Here is a 22,322-nt window from a genome sequence, read left to right on the forward strand (position 1 = left end):
AAACTCAAACCTCTGAACATCAGAAAATGCTCCCACACCCTTAACTCTGCCCTCTTTCAGCAATATCCCAATATGCCCCGGTAACACACATACGTTTTGCTCTGCCAACACCACAGTGGCTGAAATGTCTGAACTTATCACCTCCATTTACAGCCCTTCCAAACAGACCCACCCCTTCAGTTAGGCCTGACACAGCACAACCCCTGGGCAAGCCAGATGGGGGTGCAGGCTGGGCCTGGCCATGAGAGTGACTGCAGAGCCAGCCACCCCCCACTCAGAGGAATACCCCCACCTCACTGACCCCTGCTCACTCACCCACATTGCCCCCCTCAATTCTTAAAGCCTGGGTGGGGAAGCTTATTTTGTGTGATGCTCTGAGCATCTGGATCTAAGAATGGTGCCCCCTCAGCTGTTCCCCTGGGGAAACCAAAGGGTTAATTTTGAGGGAGCTGATTAGGTCCAAGGTGGACCGGATGATCTCCCCCTAGACTCTCCATGGCCCCAGCCCATGTTGCTAATTGAAAGAACTATGAGATGATGTCCCTTTTATACAGTTTATTACAATGAACAAATCGAGACCACACATCACTAAGGCTAAATTACTGCAAACACTGTGCAGCTAACTAAGGGTTAAACGATACAGTTATGATTGAATCAGTGAATTAACGCATTACCAAGGATACTATGTTGGAATAACTTGTCATCAATTGGGTGAAATCATCAGCGTAACACAGCAGAACATCAGCCCTTATAAACCCTAAAACAGGATCCCAAGGAAGCGGCTGTGTATTGAGTTATATACTGATGGGCAGCTGGTGGAGCCCCTCTTGGGGAGGCTAACCCTTGGCTCCACCCCTTCCGCCTGCAACCTCACCCCCGCTGCCAGACTTCCATTTTCTCCATCTCTACAGATTGGGCTTCCCAAATAACAGGCAGCGTGCACTTGATTCAGAAGGAAGTATTTTCAACAGTAACTTCCTGCAAAGCCACAATTCCTTTGGGATCCAAATCCATGGGCCTTTTGCAGAGTGCCAAGTCACTGACTGGGGAAAACACTTCCCAGATCATCTGAAACTATATTGCCATAACCCTGAATAACACTGTGTTTACCAAACTAAATTAAAACCCAAAATGCTTCATAACATTAGCTGACAGAACTGGACCAGAGGGATTTGCAACTGGGCTTTTGAGTGAATTGAATCAGTATTCTCTTCAGCTAAACTAAAGTGTAAAAAGGCAGGTTGTGAAATCACAGCAGGGCTGGTGCAATTATAGCTACAATGTAAGAACAGAATTTTACTGAAACCTGAGTTCTACCATGACCGTTATTCTGGAATGCAACTTGCTTACCTAAGCTCTCACAATCAAAACTATTATTCAGGGCTGTAAATTGTTTTATTTCAAACCACTGGTTTGTCTGGATAAGATTTACTGGGAAATGAGTTCTTATAAGTAAAAGGTTCGATGAAGTGAGCTGTAGCTCACGAAAGCTTATGCTCTAATAAATTTGTTAGTCTCTAAGGTGCCACAAGTACTCCTTTTCTTTTTGCGAATACAGACCAACACGGCTGCTACTCTGAAACCTGTTAAAAGTGTGATACTGATAAAAATATAAATATATTATTATAGCAACTGTAAGTGAAATAATGGTATTTATAATCAAAATAAGAAAGTAATCAATAGCGATTATGTAAAGTGTATTGAACTTGAAGTCCTTTATATTCATGTTAAATGCTCTGAAACTGTATGATAGGTAGATACTGTGACCTTGTACGAACTTCTCCTTTGTAGCTGTGCTGGAGAATGCAAGTTCAGCAAAAACTAAAGGTACAAGAAGCTTGTAAAATGCACTTTAAAAAACCCAGTTTCTAAGTGTTATGATATACCTGGCTACTACAACAAAGATGAAGTTAGGTTAGAGAAAGTTTGCAATTTCTATAATGTTAGCCAATATTAAATAGTACATAGAATATTAACATTATATATAATATATATATTTCTTGAATTGTCCTCATCTTAAGATCTTCCAAAATTTATTATTTACGTTACAGAAAGAGATAGGTGAAGTATTGTAATATCAGGGCTAGGCACAAACATAGCAGAAAAATAGGTAATGCTAGGCCTGGAATGTTCAAAACAAAATTCTAGTCTTGTGTACGTGCTTCTCTGTTTTTGTTTAATGCATGGGGTCTGTATAACAGTCAAAATGTAAAATAGAAGCCATGTTGAAACTTACAACATACCCCCCACATAGAAGGTGTAGCAATTACTGTCTATGAAAAACATGTCACAGAAAATAGAGAAGAAAGATATATTAGATAAAGTGATATTGGGAAAATTGTGAAACCCCCCCACTTAGGTATAAATACAGGAGGGATAAGCACAGGATCTTTAAGACAGTGTGAGCACTGCAACTCCTGTCTTTCAGAGGGATTGGTAACATAAGCACTCTTCCTTTCTGTATTATGCTGTATTAATCCTTGACTAATATTCCTTGATTAATAAATTGATTAAGACTAGATACTGGATATCTTGCTATTAATTTATATTGCACCCACAACAACTGCGATCAGGTCAGTTCGTTGCACAATTTGCAATATGATGTTCTCCACCGTTTCAAAGTAGAAATTTTACATTGCTACTGTTTCCTTGGGAGCATGCCCAATAGCTGGAATATTCTTTCCTACTGGCTGAACTACACTTGAACTTCTTCCATGTCACCATACAGGGGTGAGGAAAAGACACATAAGATATTATCGTTTTACCGTCATTTGTCTCAAAGTCCCTAGTAAATCTGAAGTACATGCTGTCAAACAAAGGTAACATCCAATTATGAGACCAAACCGACTTCAGGACAGAGAGAAAAACCCACAAGACAGAGGGGTGGAAGACACTTTCAATTTCATATAAAATTAAATTCCAGAGCAGGTTATGTCTGATAACTCAAAATCAAAACAGATTCTCCCATTGTATTCTTCTCTGATCAGTTCAATTTTCCTTCACTCTGTGCCACTTCATTATTATTGAGTCATGTTACTTACAAAAGATTTAGCTTAATCACAAGGGGGGAAAGCAGCCAACCTTCCCATCTGCAGACAATCCATGCTTTGCAGGAAAAAGCCCAGAAGCAGCTTTGCCAATAGATGGAAGCACACATGAAAGCACAGAATGATTACTCTGTGTTTGGGATCCATTCAAATTCCCCCTCCAGGCCTGTGACACTTTCATCTCTAGCCCCAGTGAGTCAGATTTAGGATCAAAGTGTGACACCTAAGAACAGGAAGCGCTCAGAACACGGCATCATGTGACACTTTGGGAGGTGCAGGGGTAGAACGAGGGGAGGATAAACGCTATTGTGGCTTACACAGAAGCTAATGCTGCTGGTGCATGGGGGGGGGGGGGATTGTGACAGTGATGGGAAAGGAGGGAATCCCTTTGACTCACTCCGTCTCCATCAGGTGTCACAGAGTATGAAATGACATTTTTCCTACCCCACTTTGTTATATTTCAATCTATTATACATGAAGAAAATGGTAGAAAAAATATTTGTCCTGCAAAACCCCGAGCAAGGTGAGAACAACTGGGATTGAGACAATCTGTCCCCAAGGGGGAACACAGTGACTATCAATCACTTTGTAATGGGGGAATGGAATCGACGGGATGCTCAGGTTTGTCCAGAGTAGGAAAAATGATGGTGGTGAGCTCAGGTCCAGGGGAAGCTAACCCCAGCCACTCTACCCAGGTTATGTCTGCACTACGAACGTAGTTGCGTTGTTACAAGATCTCTAAGCTGAGCCGCTACCTCCATGTACAATCCCAGGGGAGACAAGGCACAGGCCATTTTTACTTCAGTGTAGCTAGTCAAGGTGAACACTATCTCCCGCACATGGTGCTGATGGATATTTCTGGCAGGAGAAGGACACACTCCCAGGACTTCTAAAGTAAAGGAGTTGATAAAGGAGGATGGGATTCACCCCAAAGGAGAAGGGGCAAAAGACAGAGGCAGGCAACTCACGTGGAGCTGAGAGACCACACTGAAGAAAATGGTACAAACTACGTGGGAATTCGCTCCTGTATTTTACAAAAAAATCTTTGGCTAGCCCTAAGACATTTATGGTGGCAGTTCTCAACTGGGGGTCTGGGGGCCCCTGGGGTTCTGAAAGCCCTTTCAGGGAGTCCATATGGACCCACAGCTGAAACCTTGAGTCCCAGCGCCCCGCCACAGGGCTGAAACCCCAAGCTCCCCTCCCCCCAGCCACTGAAGCCACGAGCAGCACAGGGCTGAAACTCTGAGCTCCCCTCTTTCCATCCCCCACCGAAGTTGGGAGAGGTGTGGGGCTGAAACCCTGAGCTCCCCTCCCTCCCCTGAAGTCAGAGCGGCAGGAAGCTGAAACCCCAAGCTCCCCCCACGGAATCCGGGAGCAGCACAGGGCTGAAGCCCGGAGCCCATGAGCAAAGTTGAGGAGGCACAAGGGTGTTGCCGCCCCAAACTGCAGTGCCTTACCCATAATAAAGAAAAGGAGTAATTGTGGCACCTTAGAGACTAACAAATTTATTTGAGCATAAGCTTTCATGAGCTACAGCTCACTTCATTGGATGCCTTTGGTGGAAAACCCAGAATATGGCAGTCCTGGGGGCAGCTTCACCCCCGCACCTCCTCCACTCCCTCAGCCCCCCTCAAACCCCACCTCTGGCCAGGTCAGAGATGGGAATCTGGAGCCAGGTAGTGCGGGGCAGCTGCTCCTCTGGCTGCTGGTGTCATGGAGTGGGCAGCCCTGGCATTCCCCCATCTGCTGCTGGTGCTCAGGGTTGCAGCTGCTCCTCAGCTCCCAGCCCACTTTGACTGCTCACGCAGCCGGTTACAGTTGCCCAGGCAGGGACCTGGCTCCAAGGCTAGCAGAGCCATTGGGGAGCAGCCACCGGCACAAAACCCCAGACAGGTAAGTGGCTGCTGAGGTGAGTCAGGGGGTGGAGGTGGCACTTCCTCCCTGGATCCAGCTGTGTGGAGCTAGCCCAAGCCTTGCCAGCCCTTACCCCCCAAAAATAGAAGTCAAAGTACACCTACGGCCAAGGATCCCACCCCTGGGCCCAGATCTGAGTCACTACCCACCCCCGCTGGGCACTGGAGTTTTTAATAGCAAGTTGAGGGGGCCTCAGAAAGAAAAAGGTTGAGAACCCCTGATTTATGGTATTACTCGCCTGTGTGGCTTCTCTTATGTTTGATGAAAATTGAGCTCTTATTAAAACTTTTCCCACACACAGGGCATGTGTAGTTTGTCACTCCTCTATGGATTCTCTGATGACTAATAAGGGCTGAGCTCCGATTGAAGCTTTTCCCACACTCAGAGCATGAGAAGAGTGTCTTCCCTACATGGATTCTCTGATGTGTGACGAGGTTTGAGCTCCGATTGAAGCTTTTCCCACACTCAGAGCATGTGTAGGGTCGCTCTCCTGTGTGGATTCGCTGATGTGTGATAAGGTGTGAGCTCTGGCTGAAGCTTTTCCCACACTCCAGGCAGGTGTAGGGTGTCTCCCCAGTGTGAATTCGCCGATGTTTGTTCAGGTTTGAGCTGTGGTTGAAGGTTTTCCCACATTCAGGGCATGTGTAGGGTTTCTCTCCTGTGTGGATTCTCCAATGCCTAATAAGGTCTGAACTCTCACTGAAGCTTTTCCTGCATTCGGAGCATATATACGGTGTCTCTCCTGTGTGGATTCTCTGATGTGTGATGAGGTTTGAGCTATGGTTGAAGCTTTTCCCGCACTCAGAGCATGTGTAGGGTCGCTCTCCTGTGTGGATTCGCCGATGTGTGATAAGGTGTGAGCTCTGGGTGAAGCTTTTCCCGCACTCAAGGCAGGTGTAGGGCATCTCCCCAGTGTGGATTCTCCGATGTGTGATCAGGTTTGAGCTGTGGTTGAAGCTTTTCCCACACTCAGGACATGTGTAGGGTTTCTCTCCTGTGTGGATTATCCAATGCCTAATAAGGTCTGAACTCTCACTGAAGCTTTTCCTGCACTCAGAGCATGAGTAAGGTGTCTCACCCGTGTGAATTCTCTCATGTGTGATAAGAGTAGATCTCCGACAGAAGCTTTTCCCACACTCAGAGCACATGTAGGGTGTCTCTCCTGTGTGAATTCTCTGATGTGTGATGAGGTGTGAGCTGTGATTAAAGCGTTTCCCGCACTCAGGGCATGTGAAGGGCATCTCTCCAGTGTGGATTCTCCGATGGGTAATCAGAGCTGAGCCGTGACTGAAGCTTTTCCCACACTCAGTACATCTGTAGGGAGTCTCTTTTGTGTGGATTCTCCGATGTGTGATAAGGTTTGAGTTCCGATTGAAGCTTTTCCCACACTCAGGGCATGTGTAGGGTCTCTCTCCTGTGTGGATTCTCCGATGTGTGATGAGGTGTGAGTTCCGATTGAAGCTTTTCCCACACTCAGGGCATGTGTACGGCCTCTCTCCAGTGTGGATTCTCCGATGTGTGATGAGAGTTGAGCTCTGACTAAAACTTTTCCCACACTCAAGGCACGTGTAGGGTCTCTCTCCCATGTTCATTCTTTCATGGGAAAGAAAATCTAATAATGTACCAAAGCTTTTCTCTGGCCTGTGCTAACTCTCACAGGCTCTTGCCTCTGCACAACTCCAAGAAACTTTCCATTTTGATCTTCCTGCTAATGTCCATTGTGGTTCTACTTGCTCAGCATCTTCCTGCTGTAGAGAGAGAATCCAGACATAGGTCATTCCCTGTGCTGGGGAGAAAGGAAACCCCAGAGAGGAATGGGAAAAGGTGGGCCCAAACCAAAATAAGTGCCAGAGACATCAAACAAAACAGGGTTTGATTCAAACCCCTCCCACAACCTGCCCTGCCTAAAGTCCTTCCCCAGAGGAAGGAGGAGAGAGGGTCATTTCTGGGTCCACATCCCACTCATGGGGAAGGAAGATTGGGGAGGGAGCTACAGCCAGATGTCAGTCAGGAGACAAGGGAAGTCATGAGTGACACCTGCCATGAGGATGCCACACCTGCTGGGAACCACTCTGAATTCGGAGAGCTCACAAGACCTTTGTAGGGAATCCCAAATGTTTGCTTCATTCATGGACAGTTTCTGAGTTGGTTAGCTGAGTCCTCACCTGTCTGGGCACCTTTCTGGAGCTCTCTTTCCTCAGAGCCCTGGAGATCGGGGACTCACAGCTCTTCCCCTCGTTCCAGGCAGGAGATCACATCAGGTTTGGAAACTGGAAACCCTGAGTAAGAAAAACCAAGAGAGATCAGCTGAATTTGTGGGATACTTGTCACAATGAGCTGAGGGTAAAACCATGGAATGCTCTTTTTTAAGCACCTCAAGGCCAGCTTCCATAGTTCTAAGCATCAGGACAGGATTATTATTAATCAAATTCATTACACTAGTGCCAAAGAGCCAATAAAAATCAGGGCCCCATTGTTCCAGGCATTGTATGAACACAGAGTAGTAGACGCTCCATGCCCTGAGGAACTTACAATCTATATAGATAAGACACACACCGAGTGGTGGAAGAAATTAGAATACATGAGCAGCATGAACAATGTAATGGCAGACAGATAACACAGGCATATCTTGATACTATTGTATTTAACTGTGATGCGGTACACAAACCCCACACTGGGCCTGATGGGGTTAAAGGACACTACCCAGCCCCAGGCCTGTGGAGCATGCTTCAGCTGGAGGAGCAGGTTAAAAGATGCTTAGAAGCCCAGGGAAATGGGGGAGAGGGAACAGGCTAAGGGAAAACAGGTCCTTTGCCTGAAAAGCCAATGGGAAGGTTGGACCTGGGATGGACCAGCGACTGTGGTGTGGCCCCCAGGATGTGCCTTCTCCAAAACCTGCCCCCCCTTTTCTCACAACCAGCAGACCCACAGGGCTCTGCTCTTTTGAACTCGGGGGGGAGCTTGAATGGGAGATGAGACACTGACCAGAGACCTCGGAAGAGACAGTTGCCATTGTGGAGAACTACCTGATGTCCCTTGGGTCCAAAGTTGAAATGCCAAAAGCCAGTCTGGTGCAGCCCCGGGGCCCCAAGTGTCACTGACCCAAACCTCACTGAGGGTAACCAGGGGCACTTGGAGACCTAATCCTAGTTGGGGGCATACAAAAGGCCAATAGAGGAGCCCGGAAGCCCACCCTCAGCTAACCAGGAGACATTTGGGTCAAACAGAGCAGCCTCATTAGAAGGGGCCATCCCACTCAGGAGAATTAATGGAAATCAGGTATGCTAACCGTTAGTCCCCTTGGCCCCCCCCTCCACCCGAACAAACTATTACATTAACATTATGAATTTTACCTGTACATTTGAACTAGCCCTTGAAAGCATGAACATGTCACCGAGTATTATACCGAGATAGGCCAGATTATATCAGCCCATAAAATATTCACACACCTTTGTATCAATGTGTCATGTATTTGTGTGTTCCTGGCTCTCTGGGTGTGGGTGGGGAATGGGTTTCCTGTGGCATCTGCTATGAGCAGGGGGTGATTAACGCCAAATTCCAAGGCCCATTATGCAGCTATCCAGAGTTTGAGGCTTTGGCCCCTTTCAGTAAGAGCACTGACTGGTGTTACCTGTTTCAGGAGACTGGGAAACAAAGACAGATTTGGGGCATAAAACGCTGTTTGAGCTGACTGAGGGGGTGTCCTTGAGTATGACTACACTGCAGAAATGAAACCTGATAGGTAGCCTGAGCCCGGGTCTGCAGACTCAGGCTCGCAGGGCTCACATTACAGCACTAAAAACAGCCGTGTACCTTCCTGCTCAGGCTGGAGCTTGGGATCTGAATCCTGGGGCGGCGTGTAGGTCTCAGCGCTTGAGCTTCAGCCAGAGCTGGAACATCGATATGGCTATTTTTAGTGCGCAATGGTTCTCAAACTGTGGGTCGTAACCCCAAAGTGGGTCATGACCCCGTTTTAATGTGGTCACCAGGGCTGACTTAGACTTGCTGGGGTCTGGGCCGAAGCCTGAGGGCTTGAGCCCTGGGCAGTGGAGCTCAGGTTACAGGCTCCTTGCCTGTGGCTGAAGCCCTTGCCTTCGGCTTTGCCCCCACCATCCAGGACGGCAGGGCTAGGGCAGGCTCAGACTTTGGCCCTCCCTTCTGGGGTTGTATAGTAACTGGACTTAACTATCTTGAGTCATTTTTAGGGTTGTCAATTATTTGCAGTTAACTGGGGGAAAAAAGCCCCCCGCATCATGCTCCATTTCCCCCAGAAGGCCTCTCATTGCAGGGATCGACATTCCCCACTGCGCCATCCTCCAGTGCCACCAGCTGGCCCCTCACACTGCGTGCAGACACCCTCCTGCATCATGCCCCAATGCCCCTGGCTGGCCACTTGTTCCAGGGGCCGTCCCTCCTGCCTCATGCCCCATTGCCCCTGGATAGCCCTTCAATCCAGGAACTCCCCCCGGCCCCCTCCCCGCACAATGACCCATTGTCCGCGGCCGGCCCCATGCTCCAAGGGGCACCCCATAGAGAACAGGGGCCTGGCAAGCTCAGCCTCTCTGCACCAGCCTCTCTTCCCCTGCCACATGCTGCACATTGTATACGTTATAGTCTGTGTTGTAATCAAAATCAATATATTTGAAAATTTTAGAAAACATCCAAAAATATTTAAATAAATAGTATTCTATTATAGTTTAATAGTACAATTAATTTTTTTAATCACTTGATGGCCTAGTAATTTTGTATCTGCAAAATTTGCCACCTCACTGTACACCCCTTTTTCCAGATCATTTAGGAATATATTGAATTGTACTGGTCCCAGTACATCTCTCTGCAAGACCCCGCTATTCACATCTCTCCACTATGAAAACTGACCATTTATTCCTACCCATTGTTTTCTGTCTTTTAACCAGTTAACCGTCCACGAGAGGACCTTCCCTCTTATGCCATGACAGCTTAGTTTGCTTAAGAGCATTTGATGAGGGACCTTTTTGAAGGCTTTGTGAAAGTCCAAGTACACAATATCCACTGGATCACCCTTATCAATGTTTTTTGACCTGACAAATAATTCTATAAAGGATTAATGAGGCACAATTTCCCTTTACAAAGTCACATTGATTCTTCCACAACCACTCATGTTCATTTGTGGGTCTGATAATTCTGTTCTTTATTACAGTTTCAACCAATTTACCTGATAGTGAAGTTACACTCACAAGCCTATAAGTTCCCGGCTCGCCTCTGGAGCCTTTTAATAAAATAAAATAAAAAAAAAATCAGTGTCACATTAGCTGTCTGCAAACCATCTGGTACAGAGCCTGATTTTAGCGATGGTGATGTGATGTTTACCCCACACTACTCTAGGAGGGTCAGTAACTTCCTTCTTCTCCCTGCCCACAGAATTCTGTAAACCCGCACTCCATATACAGGCAGTCTCTTTTTAAAATGTCCCGGTCTCCCACACTTGTAACACACCATCATCCGAGATCCCACTGGTCTTTCCCTGGCCTCTGCCTCTTCTTTTCAGCACCCTTTCCCTATGTAGCTTCCTTGATCTTCCTCCCTGGATCCAGACCCTTAAACTGCAGACATTCCTAGAAGGGGTCAGCCTCTACAAACTCCTCTGTTATTTAACTGCCACATCTAGGGTGACGATTTGATGCTGCCTGACCCACAGCGGGGTGCTCTCTGGGAGACTCTGAAGGAACGGTTCAAGAATGACAGTGTCCATAATAGCTTGGCCACATATTGGGTGTCTAGCCTTAGCCAACAAGTGGCCCAGCCTGTCAGTACTGGGCAAATGCCCGGGGCCATAGTCCTCCCATCCATCCTGCAGCTCAAAATTTTTTGCCAGTACTTTTCTGCCAAAAGGCCCACCCACTCTAAGATGGGCACCTGAACCACTTCGTAGTGCCTTTCCCGCTCGTCATGGAGCGCCAGGTCAGCCTCCTGAGCTTCCCCTGTTCAATAGGGAGCTAGCCGTAAGGCCCAGATTCCCTTATCCCGTCCTGCCCCCACAGCCACTCTCCCAAATGTGACCAAAAATCCATTGGGGTCAACCGTGGGGTCCATCCTGCAGAGGCCTAGACCCTGTGCCCGGCTGCTGATCCTGCCACAGGACTCACCAAACTTTGTAATAGCTGCTGCTGCTTCTACACCCGCACTTGCTTCCTTAAAATTCCTGAGGGCTTTTTAGTTCCTCAATCTGCCAGGTAAGCAAGGACTGTCTCTCCGACTGCTGGAAGCTCTGCAAGATCACCTGCATTTCCTTCTGCTGTTCTACCTGCCATTGTAAAGTTTCCTCCACCTCCTGGCCTGCCAAACTTTTTACCCTCGCTCCCCTATCCATGGGGTAATCAATAGGCAAACCGTGGACTAAATCCAGACTGCCAGACACTTTTTGAATGGACCACAAAATCTTTTTTTTTTTAAATTTCTCTGGAGTCTGGACCTTGACTATAACTTGGCCAAGAAATTTGCACCTTGACAGACAATAATTGTCTACCCCTGCCTGTCACGTTCTCCACCCCCATGGATAAAGGCAGGATCCCAGACAGGCCCCCATGTGTGATGGAGCACTCACTGTGCCTGTCCTCTTTGCTTTGCACAGACCACTCAGAGACCTTTTCTTCTATAGATACGCCCTACAGTTTATTTACAGTGTCTCACTCCACCACCTTTTACATTCCAGTGCAGTCACACTATTCGGAGGCCTATAAAGTTACACTATAAAGTTAGGCCAAAATAAGTCGCCTTGTGCGCATGTCTACACTTATTAGTCTTCCAGTGATACAAGTGCCAACACAGTAACATCACCTTCCCGAGCAGCTTTGGGCCATGGTCAATATACATAGGTCAATGCAGCATGAGCGTAGATACTGAGTTACTTATGTTGACTATAACAATCCTTCAGCCACTGTCCCACAACGCCCGACACTGACCGCGCTGGTCACAGTTGTGAACTCCACTGCCCAGGGTCATGTAGACCGGAAGCCCCTGCACCCCCTTAAACCCCTGCACATTTTTGAAATGCCTTTTCCTGGTTGTCCAGCTTAATGAGCACAACTAGCAGCTCTCCACTGCTGTGGGCAACTGCCCAGCTGCCCGTGCCAGCCACATACTCCAGACATGCTCCTGCCTGGAGTAGGCAGGAGACACTGGATCTCCTGGGCTGTGGGAAGAAGTGGCTGTGCAAGCACAGCTCTGAACCACCCATATGAACATCGACATCTACAGGCAGATTGCTGGGGGGATGCCGGAGACGGGCTATGACCGGGACCAGCAGCCGTGCCACGTGACAGCCAAGGAACTACGGCAGGCACACCCCCAGGCCAGGGAGGCCAACAATCGATTGGGTGTTGAGCTGCAGATCTGCTGCTTTCACAAGGAGCTGCAGGGCATGCTCGGCTGAGACCCCACCATGACCCCGCACACGACTGTGGATACCGCCGAGGACCCGGAGTCAGAGGGTCCTGCCATGAACAGCAAGGAGGAAGCGGATGAGGAAGAGGAGGAGGAATATGGGGGACAGGCTACCAAGGGATCCAGCTGCGCTGCGAGCCAGGACCTGTTTTTGATGCTACCAAAGTCCAGCCAATCCCTGCTATTGAGCACTGGTGCAGGGGAAGGAATCTCGGCTAAGTGTTGCATTTGTTTCCCATTTTAGTGATAACGCCCCCAACTTATCAGGACACAGCTACCTATTCTTCACTGATTCACTCGCACTAGAAGTGGTTGTGGTACAACACAGAGGTAGAGCTGTTCTCTGCTTTTCGTTCCCCGCTCAAGTTAGCTGAGGGGACCATGCAGTTTGTTTATGTCCACAGGGATGTTCTTCGAATTCTGCTGAGCGATCTAGATGAAACTTCCATGGAGGAGCCCTGCAATCCTCTCCTGAAGGTTTCTAGGGATGGCAGCCTTATTTCTTCCTCCATGGTAGGACACTTTCCCCTGCCATTTGGCAATAACTTCAGCAGGCATCGTTGCCTTAAACAGGCTAGCAGCATACGGGCCAAAGCAACTTCAGGATGCCGGCAGCAACTGTTCTCTCTGCCTTTGTTACCCTCAGGAGTAAGATATCAAATAAAACCACCAAAAGCTGTGCAGAATGATGCTAGTATTCAGTCCCAGAGCCCTACGCTCCGTTTCTTGCACCCCAGCAATTCCCTCCCCATTTACCTCACCCCTGGCAGGCCAGACTCACCATGGCCGGTACTGTTAGTTGCACTGTGATCCAGCACTCCAGAGCAGAAGTGTCCAGAAGCAGCTCTTTTTTAACACTCTGGGGGAGCAAGGGATAAACCAGCACTTGCATAACCATGGAAAAGTAACCCTTTCTGTTGGTGTACTCCTTGGCAAGGTGCTCTATGGCCATAATAGGTTTGTGTGCGTCTACTGTTCCACTGCAGTTCGGGAACCCCACAGCTGCAAAGCCACCTGCTATGTTCTGTACATTGCTGAGGGTCACAGTCCTGCGTAGCAGGAGATGATAAATAGACTGAAGGGAAGGTAACTTACAGGCATGAGTATACGTGGATAAGGCAATTGAACTGAAGAGTGGCACTATTTTCCTCAGGCTTTGTCGACAATAAACCTCGCCAAAGTCCTTTGCCACTGTGCTAACCCTGTGGCCTCTCTTTATGAGGAGCACGGAGGTCTGCTGAATCAGCAACCTGCACTCCCTGCTAGTGCAGAGAACACAGGAGCGCCAAGAACAGCAACACTGACAACTCTGCAGTGCTAGCACCACTCTGCAGCACTAACAACACTACTGACCTGACCGCTGATTTGGTAAGTGGAGAGCTGCCCACCCAGGGGCTCACAATGTTGGGGACACCGGGCATGGCCACTAAGTAACTCAAGGCGATAGAAGACCACGAGTGTCGATGAAGCCCCCTCGCGTTAGGCCCAGATGGCCTCCCCCTTCCCTTTTCTGCCCAGAAATACTCACAGCAGTCACGCTGAGGAGTTTGCAACAGTTTATTGCAGGCGCAGACTGGCTGGAGCAAGATTAGCTCAAGCAGGACAGGAATGTTAGATAATGCTGAACAAACAACTCCATATATGGTGAAATAGATAAAAGGAAAAAGGGGAACGGGCTGGTATACCAGATTGGCTATATGGATACTCAGGGCAGCTTGCTATTGGATAAGTATGCTAAAGAATGAATGTATAAAATATGTGTAGCTGCTTCCACTGGTGTGCAGGATTTGAGATTGTTGTCTCCCTGTAGCACTTGAAGCTTCAAATAATCTTTTTTACTTCTCCACCCCGTTGTGATTATTGGGCGACGCACACTGGGCAACGAATCCAGCTGTTGCTTGTCTCGGGCTTTTGTGCCAGCAACAACATACTGGCTAAGTTTTCCTTTATATCCTCTCTCAGTTTGCCAAGCTCACTGCTGCTGTCTGTACTTTTAAAATGACCACACAGAGTTAGTTAATCTCTCCTGACTCATGTCTCCCTTTCTTCCTATATTGCTTTTCACCTGCTCTCTCCTCGCTTCTGCCCTCTTGGTTTTCAAAGTTATAGTTATTGCAGAAACCCCTGTCGCAGGAAGCAACGGAGCAACTAAAAACCATCACTAAACTATGTAAGGTGGTAACTTTACTTAAACAAGTCCAGTAAAGTAACTATTCTAATGCTTCAGGAATGCAACAGCTGAAGAGACTCAATTTTTTTGCAGATATGGTTGCTAAGCAACAGAAATGAGAACTCTGCTTCTAATCCTAGCCCCTAACTAACATATGAAATGTAGGTTTTCCTTAGTTCCATGTAGTAGTATCCTGCAGTGCTGTTCTTTGTCAACAGTAAACCTGGCCGAGCACCTTGGCCACCGAACCGAGCCTGTGGTCCTTATGGACAACCTCGAGGTCTGCTGAACCAACACACTGCCCTTTCTGCTACTATACCCAACAGTAGAGCTCCAAGAACAGTGACACGAGCACCACTAGCTCCACCCTGCAGCAGGAACCCCACATACTACTCGGGTAATAGGGGTCCCGTCAGCTGCAGCTCAGAGTCAAACACCTCACCTGTGCTCAGACAGAATCTGGTTTTAAGTGAGCGGCACTGAGCAGGACCTACCTACAGCTCTTCTACACTCAGACACGGAGCCTGCTCCCCAGAAACAATCCCCACTTGCTACTCTGAGCAGCCCCATCTCCATTAGTCACAGGCAATGTTCCCTTTAATTTTTTCCACCCATGTGCGGAATAAATTTTGTTACGTGCGCCAAGATAATGTGCGCCACCAGTAGAAACAAAAACCTTGATATAATATACATTTTTTAAAAGTTACCAATAGGGATAATTACTCCAGCCAGGACAAGTTAGGCATTTTAGAACTCAACTACTCAAAAAATTAAATCTAACTAGAAGAGAGAAATAAAAATTATGCAATGCACAGATCATTCAAAAAACTAAAACAACATACTTTGAAAGAATAAAATTACAGAAAATGTATGTGCATTGCAGGAAGTACCAAGAAGTAACAACAACAACAGTATTGGGAGATGTGTGACTCACAAAGAGACTGTATGTGTGCTGGCTGCTGGGGAAGATTGAGAGATGCCCGTCCGCTGTCTCTTTAAGGCACACACTGAAAGCTCTCCTCCTGAACCATGTCCCCACAGAGGGGGAAAACTCTCTCTCAGAGAGAGAGAGAGAGAGACACACACACACACACCCACACCCACCCAACCCGTGTGCTGGCTACTAGGGAAGTCTCTGGGAGACCATGCATTGTCTCTTAAGACACTCACACACCCGAAGGCTTGTTCAGACTTCAAAGCTGCTGCAAGTTCTGAGCCCTGTCCCCTCTACCCTGCTCTGCAGAGATGGGGTACTGAGGATGTGGGAGGGGGACCCCCAACATCAATTCTCTCTCCACCACCAACTCTGCACAGCCAGCAGGAGGGTCCCAGGGGCAGCTGCAGGAGCAATGTGGCTGCAAAGCAGCGGGGGCAAGGGGCATCTGAACACACGCTGCCGGCTGCATGTGCATGGCTCTGCTAATCAACTGCACAGCACTTGAATCTCTCCTGGGCAGCCGCCCAATGGCACAGCTTATAGGAACACAGTCACTGGATTTTCCTCCAACACTCTTTCACTCATCCATCATTAAACACACAGACAGCTCTCCTATCCCACCCCACGGCTGACAATCCTCATGGCAGGGAGAGCCCTGTACTGACACAAACTACACAACGTAGCGTGCATATGATGTAGACTGGATGCTCAGGGTACACATGCACCTCTTCCCCTCCATCAGGCCAGGGGAACTCAGACCCACAGCTCCTCATTCACAACCACAGCTCTGCGCCAATCCTCAAATTAATCTCCAGCTTTCCTCACCTCACAATCACACCTCTACCCAGCTACTCCAATTAATGCTTCTGCCATTCACTACAGCTTCACGTAGCCCAGTGAATACAGCTGGAGTACGTGTGGATAACGCCCAGTTACTATTGCCAATTCCAAGGGGGCAGAGTTAAGGTTGCACAGGCATGGACCTTCACTCTGGATTTCCTACTTTAGAGAAGTTTGAGTGTTGCTGAACTCGACCTGCTGGAAGGGCTCAGGACAGCACTGGACACCCTTAGCACTGCATTAATGAAGTTGTCAGGGAATATGGATGTTCAATAACCAAACAGAAAAGGATGGCTCCCCACCCCGCCTGCCATTCACAGGCCCACGCAAGGCAACTTGAAAGGGGAAAGGAAGGGGGATGGAGCTGGGAGGTTCCCTGGCAGTGGGAGGGGATAGCAGCAGGGATGACTGGCAGTGAGAATGGGGGGAGCAGGGTTCGGTCATGGTCAGGGGCAACAGCTGGGACTGGGTAACCAGGGCCTGGGTGGTCTCCATGTGGGAGATTTGTTTCTCCCTTCCATGCCCTGTTTTCAGTAGAGAATGGGCATCCCGGGGAATGGCTCAGGGCAACAATTCCCTACCAAGCAAGGACAAAGCACTGCAGATCCAAGGGGTAGGAAACACCCCAAATCTGAGGAGATTTTAAATTGACACTGGAGAATTGGAGAGAAAATGGGACAAAAGCTGAATGGAGAAATTATAAATAATTTGAGAAAAAAGACTGAAATATTGACAGATTTTATATCCATATTTGATAATTGCTCCCGATTCCATCACATTTCTCTGTAGATTTTATAAATCTTTCAGAGGGAAGTGGCAAAATCACAGGGGATTTCAAGCTCTTCTCCTCCCCCACACCCAGACAATTTCTTGACTGCTCCCAACTCATACTGTCTCTCCCTCCATCTCTGTCCTTCCCCCACCCTTCCCTGCCTGGCACCTCCACACCCCAGACACACAAAGGGGAACCCCACAGAGCTGGTCTCTTTCCCCTCCTCAATTCCCATCTTTGCCACTGGGCAGATCCTGGCAGGAGATCAATGGCTCAGTGTTGTTAAGGCAGCTCAGATCCCCCCCACAGGTGCATTAACAACAAGTAGCAGATTCCCAGGGGCTGGGAGATCCAAGGCTCCTGGTGACACTTGTGCAGTCACTTTTCTGACCATCCCCCGGTCGCTCTCAGTCACCTGGAGTCTCTGGCTCAGCAGTTGAGGTTGGCAGAGCCTGGGCTGCCTTAGGGGACTAGTTCCAGCCACTAGAGGAAGTCCCCGCCGGGACTGGGCAGGGAGGAGCCTTTCATGAAGGTCTCTCCACAGCACAAACCTGCTGAGGAGCAGCAGCAGCTCAGCCTGGGCTCCCAGATCCCAGGGGAGGCAGCACCATCCCACCCAAGAAACTCAACCCTGATATTTTGAGTAAAGAGAGACAGAGAGAGCAGCCTCTTTTCCCTTAGCAACAGCCAGAGCCCTCTGGTGAGAGCAACTAAGGACACCACTTCCCCGATCTTATCCGCTCCCATGTTAATCCAGAGTCACTCCTTTTCCTTCCTTGCAGCAACTCTGGAGTCAATGAGACCAGAAATGTGACACTGGAGGGAGGATGCCAAAATCTATTTAAACACATCCCGGGAGGGGAGGTTTCAGGCCTTCCCTCCTCCCCCGCTCACCACATCTGGGGCAAGGACTCAGAGCAACTATCTTCCCTCCAAACCCTGAACATCCTACAGTTCTGAAGGGGAGAGAAACAAAATTTGTGGTGATTTTATATTAGTATTTGATCAATGGAGAGAAAGTTATCACTGCCCCCGACCAGCCATTCACACAGCCCTGGGCAATGCTGCTTTAACAGGACACAGGAGGGGATGGAGGAGCCAGGCGATTCACTAAACTTCCTTGCCCTGTCACTGGCTAATAATGGCCACCCTGGACCCACCCCAGAGGTGGCTGGGTCTCAGCACTGCAGGAAGAGACCCCTCATGGTGACCATTCACCACCAGCTCTGGGGACCCTTCTGGTGAAAGCAGCTATCGGAAAGTGAGGAGTTAGTACAGGAGGATGGAGCGTCTCAGCTGCTCTGGGCGCTGCCAAGGGGAACAGGGACCCACCCACGCACAGAGCAGCCCGCTGAAGGGAATTAATGTCTCGCACTGTCTGGGAAAGGAAAAGTCAGTCAGGGTCTGGGAGACATTGGATAATGTAAAAAGAAAAGGAGTACTTGTGGCACCTTTGTTAGTCTCTAAGGTGCCACAAGTACTCCTTTTCTTTTTGCGGATACAGACTAACACGGCTGCTACCCCGAAATGGGATAGTGAGAGGCCCAGATGGTGTGAGGCCCTGCCTGGGATGTGTAGCTGAAGTGGGGCAAGTCACCCTGATCAGCAACCCTGTGGATTTTAAGGGAGACAAAGGGGGAAACAAATGATTCTCAATGTGAGGAGGAAAGTTGATCACTGGGGAATTTAACCCCTCTGCAACCTCCACTATGGAGAATGACTCAGGGCAACAAGTTCCCTCCAAACAAGAGAAGGGTCTGAACAATATGGAGAACACCTCCAAGCCTAAGAGGATTTTTTTTATTTCAATAATTTATAATTAATGGGAAATGCTAAAATCTGAAATGTGACATCAGTGTTCAGTAATTAAAAAGAAAAGGGAGCAAATATGAGGAATTTGTCACAAGTTAGAGGAAAGTGGAAAAGTCTGAGGGATTTTATATCAATAGTTGATACAAGATAAAAGGTAAAATCGGAGTGGATTTCATAACAATATTGATCATTAGGGAGAGAAAGAGAAAAATGTACAAGGATTTTATATTAATCAATATTTAAGAAAATGACATCTGAGGAGATTTGATGTTAATATCACATGATTAGATGGGGAAAATCTCAGGGGATAATAAATCATAGATAACGAGAGAGAAAAATGGGGCAAAATGTCCAGGAATTTTCTGTCAATATTTCAGAACGGAGGAGAAAATGGGGCAAAAACTAAACATTTCCCAATACAAGAGAAAAACAGCAACATCTGAGGGGACTTTACGTCGACATTGAAGAACGGGAGGGAAAAGCGGGAACATTTCAGGGGATTTGTGATGGATGCAGCTGGCCTTTGCCGCTCCCTACAAGAGAGCCCACAAGATCACAACATCCTGCGCCAGGAAACAGCCGAGGTGGGTCCTCTGGGTCTCTCTAGGGCCTCCACAGGCCTCCCAGAAGCAGCCACTGGGAGCAAAGGGGCGGCAGGGGCCCAGCAGCTCAGGCCCTGGCCGGACTGAAGGAGGAAAGCCGGGGGGCTCTTCCCGGGCCCGGTGAGAGAGAAGAAGCGAGGATGGCGCCCCGCGACAGGGCTGCAGATACAAGGGCCCTGTCGGAGGCGGCCCAGGGAATCGCAGCGATGGGCTGGAGCGGGCAGGACATGGCTGCTGGGTCTAGGGTCCCCAGGGTGGAGCCTGGGGCAAAAGCCGTGGCCGAGACCCGAGGACTCAGCGGGGCAGGCGAGGGGAAGCGACAGGGGTTTTACACCCCGACGGGCTCATTCTGGAGCGGCGGGGCGGAGGCGGGAGGATTGTATCGCTCTGGGAGAGGGAAGAGGTGAAATCGGGGGGGATTTAACCCCCCGGCTGGGCCCCGGCTCTTCTCCCCCCCCGTGATGTCCTGGCTGCACGGAGATGGGTAAATCCACCACAGCTCACACGGGCTCCCGCCTTGTCCCGGGCAGCCCCCGGCCGGCGCAGGCCCAGCGCGGGAGCCGCCCCCGGCGGGGATCCGGGGCCCCGGGGACGCGGCGCAGAGTCGCTCCCCGGCCCGGCCCCCCGGTTACCTGGTCTCCGGCCCGGCCCGGCCCGGCCCGGCCCCGCGGGGAAGCCCCCTCGGCCGGGCGCAGAAGCCGCGGCCCCGAAGGTCGCCCCGTGGCCCAGCCCCGTGGCGCGGCCGCTGCTCGGCCCGGGCTCCCCGCGGAGGGAGGGAGGGAGGGAGGCAGCAGCGCCCTGCAACGTCCCCGCCCCGGCCCGGGGCTGCCGGGAGCCGCTCGGCCCTTTGTTCTCCCCAGCGCCGCCCGCTCCCGCCTCCCGCCTCCCGGCCCCGCCCCGCCCCGCCCCGCGGCTCCAGCCCCGCCCCCAGCGCCGGGCCCAGCGCAGCCCGGGCCCCGCCCCAGCCGCTCCCGCGCCGAGCACGGCGGGGCTGGGGAGGGGGCGGGGCCGGGCCGGCGCCTCCCGCCGCTCGCTCCCGTCGGCTGAGGCGCCGGCCCGGGGCTGGGCACGTGCCCTGCTGGCCTGGGGCCCCCGGGGCAAAGCCGGCGGGGGCGGGCAGAGGCCGGGCGGGGCAGGAGCCGGGGCGAGAAGGGGGCGCGGGCGCCGGCAGAGAAGCCGGGGGCGGGGGGCAGAGAGGATAACAGTGGCCGCGAACGGGGTGAACCGTCTGCCCCGGCTCGGGAACAGGGGGAGAGGGGGGCAGAAGGTCATGCCTGGCCTCTGGGCCCATGCCCCCCACCCCCAAACTGCAGACTCCCCTCACCGCCTCCTGACTGCAGCCCCCGCCGGGCTCCCTCTGCCCGGCCTGGGACTCACCCGTCCCCTGCAGAGCCGGGTTGGGAGCCGCAGCCGCAGCCGCAGCCGCAGCCGCAGCAGAGCCTGCCTGGCGCCCCTGGGTGAGAGCCGCCCGTGGGGAGCCGGAGCAACCCCCCTGCACACTCCCAATTCTAGCGGGGGGGGCTGCTGCTCTGAGGCAGGGGCTCTGCCCCCTCTGTGCTCAGGGCTGGAGCAAAGGGTTGGGGTACAGGAGGGGGGATTCAGGAATGGGAGGGGATGGGGCACGGTGTTTGGGTGCGGAGTGCAGGCTCTGAGAGGGAGTGTGGGTATGGGTAGGGGCTCAGGGCTCGGGCAGGAGGTTGGGGTTGGGGGGTGGGCTCCAGGGAGCGCTTATTTCAGGGGGCTCCCAGGAAGCAACTTCCAGCAAATGGAGCTCCGGAGCTGGCGCTTGGGGAGTGGGTGCCTAGGAGCCAGAGGGACATGCTGGCCACTTCCGGGAGCCACACGGAGCCGGCTGCTGTGGCCAACCGGCCTTTTAGCGGCCTAGTCAGCTGTGCTGACTGCAGACACCAGGGTCCCTTTTCCACTGGGTGTTCCAGTTGAAAACTGAATGCCTGGCAACCCTAAAACAAATGCTCCTTTAACACACCACTCCCCTCTCCTGCACTGCAACCCATTCACAGTTTGCCAACCAAGGACAGCCAAGAGCCAGAGTTCAGAGGTGCGTTCATGTGGGTTCAGCACCAGCCCTGAGGGGAGCAGCGACCAATGCAACTAGCTCACAGAGGTGGGGCTGGGTCACTGGAATCTCTGTGCTAACCCCATGTCCTGGGGTGGGCAGTAGAAAAGGGAACTCTTAGAGCTCAGACCTGTGGGTGCCCCCCAAGTTCATTGACACCCAGTGACTGTGAGAGCTGCAAACTGTGGAGCCTGGAGTTCAGGGCAAGCTGTGGCTGGGGTGCTAGGATGCAGGGCCCTGTGTACTGGCTGCCTGGAGGGAAAGAATACAAGCCCTGTCCTGGAGTTGCTGTAGGGGTTGGGGTTGGGGAGGCTGCAGTGGAGGGTCAGATTATGGCAATTTCCCCAGGACTGCTGAACCCCCTCTGCCAGTGACCCCGCAGGAGGACAGCCTGCTTCCAAACTCCAACGGGCTCCAGCTTGGGGTCTCTCTCTGTGATCTAAAGAGGAGCTTTACTCCTGTCCTGGGCAGGTGGATGTGCTTGGAATGCCCAACCCAGCCAAAGCACTCAGTTGGTGGAGATGCTTTATTCCCTGTTAGACCCAGCTGCCCCAGGGCACTGACGGGCCCTTTTACCTGAGTAGCTGTTCCCCACGGCGCAGTGCTGTGTAATCATCACCTTATTTAACTAGAGCCTCAAAGCACAGGATACTCTCCACTGTGGGACACACCATGTGGAGTCTGAAATGGATTTCACACAGAGCTGCATTAAGGTTAATCTAGTACAAA

The 22,322-nt window shown here is 50.6% G+C and overlaps 1 protein-coding gene across 3 annotated transcripts; it reads right to left on the reverse strand.

Annotated features, from left to right (window-relative positions):
* Positions 1–540: 540 nt before the first annotated feature.
* LOC119863659 (zinc finger protein 271-like) lies at positions 541–20,367 on the reverse strand. 3 transcript variants are annotated; one of them, XM_038422385.2, is made up of 3 exons: positions 20,149–20,367; positions 7,127–7,240; positions 541–6,709 (listed from the first exon to the last, which is right to left on the reverse strand). In XM_038422385.2, the coding sequence occupies exon 3, from the start codon at positions 6,551–6,553 to the stop codon at positions 5,192–5,194; it is 1,362 nt and encodes a 453-aa protein (XP_038278313.1). In that variant the 5' UTR covers positions 6,554–6,709; positions 7,127–7,240; positions 20,149–20,367; the 3' UTR covers positions 541–5,191. The 3 variants fall into 3 exon arrangements, with proteins under 3 accessions (XP_038278313.1, XP_038278314.1, XP_038278315.1); XM_038422386.2 differs by lacking the exon at positions 20,149–20,367 and adding an exon at positions 13,912–13,932; XM_038422387.2 differs by lacking the exon at positions 20,149–20,367 and adding an exon at positions 13,165–13,192.
* Between the last annotated feature and the right edge of the window lie 1,955 nt (positions 20,368–22,322).

The sequence above is a fragment of the Dermochelys coriacea genome, chromosome 11 (assembly GCF_009764565.3).
Source record: "Dermochelys coriacea isolate rDerCor1 chromosome 11, rDerCor1.pri.v4, whole genome shotgun sequence".
NCBI classification, from domain to species: Eukaryota; Metazoa; Chordata; order Testudines; family Dermochelyidae; genus Dermochelys; species Dermochelys coriacea.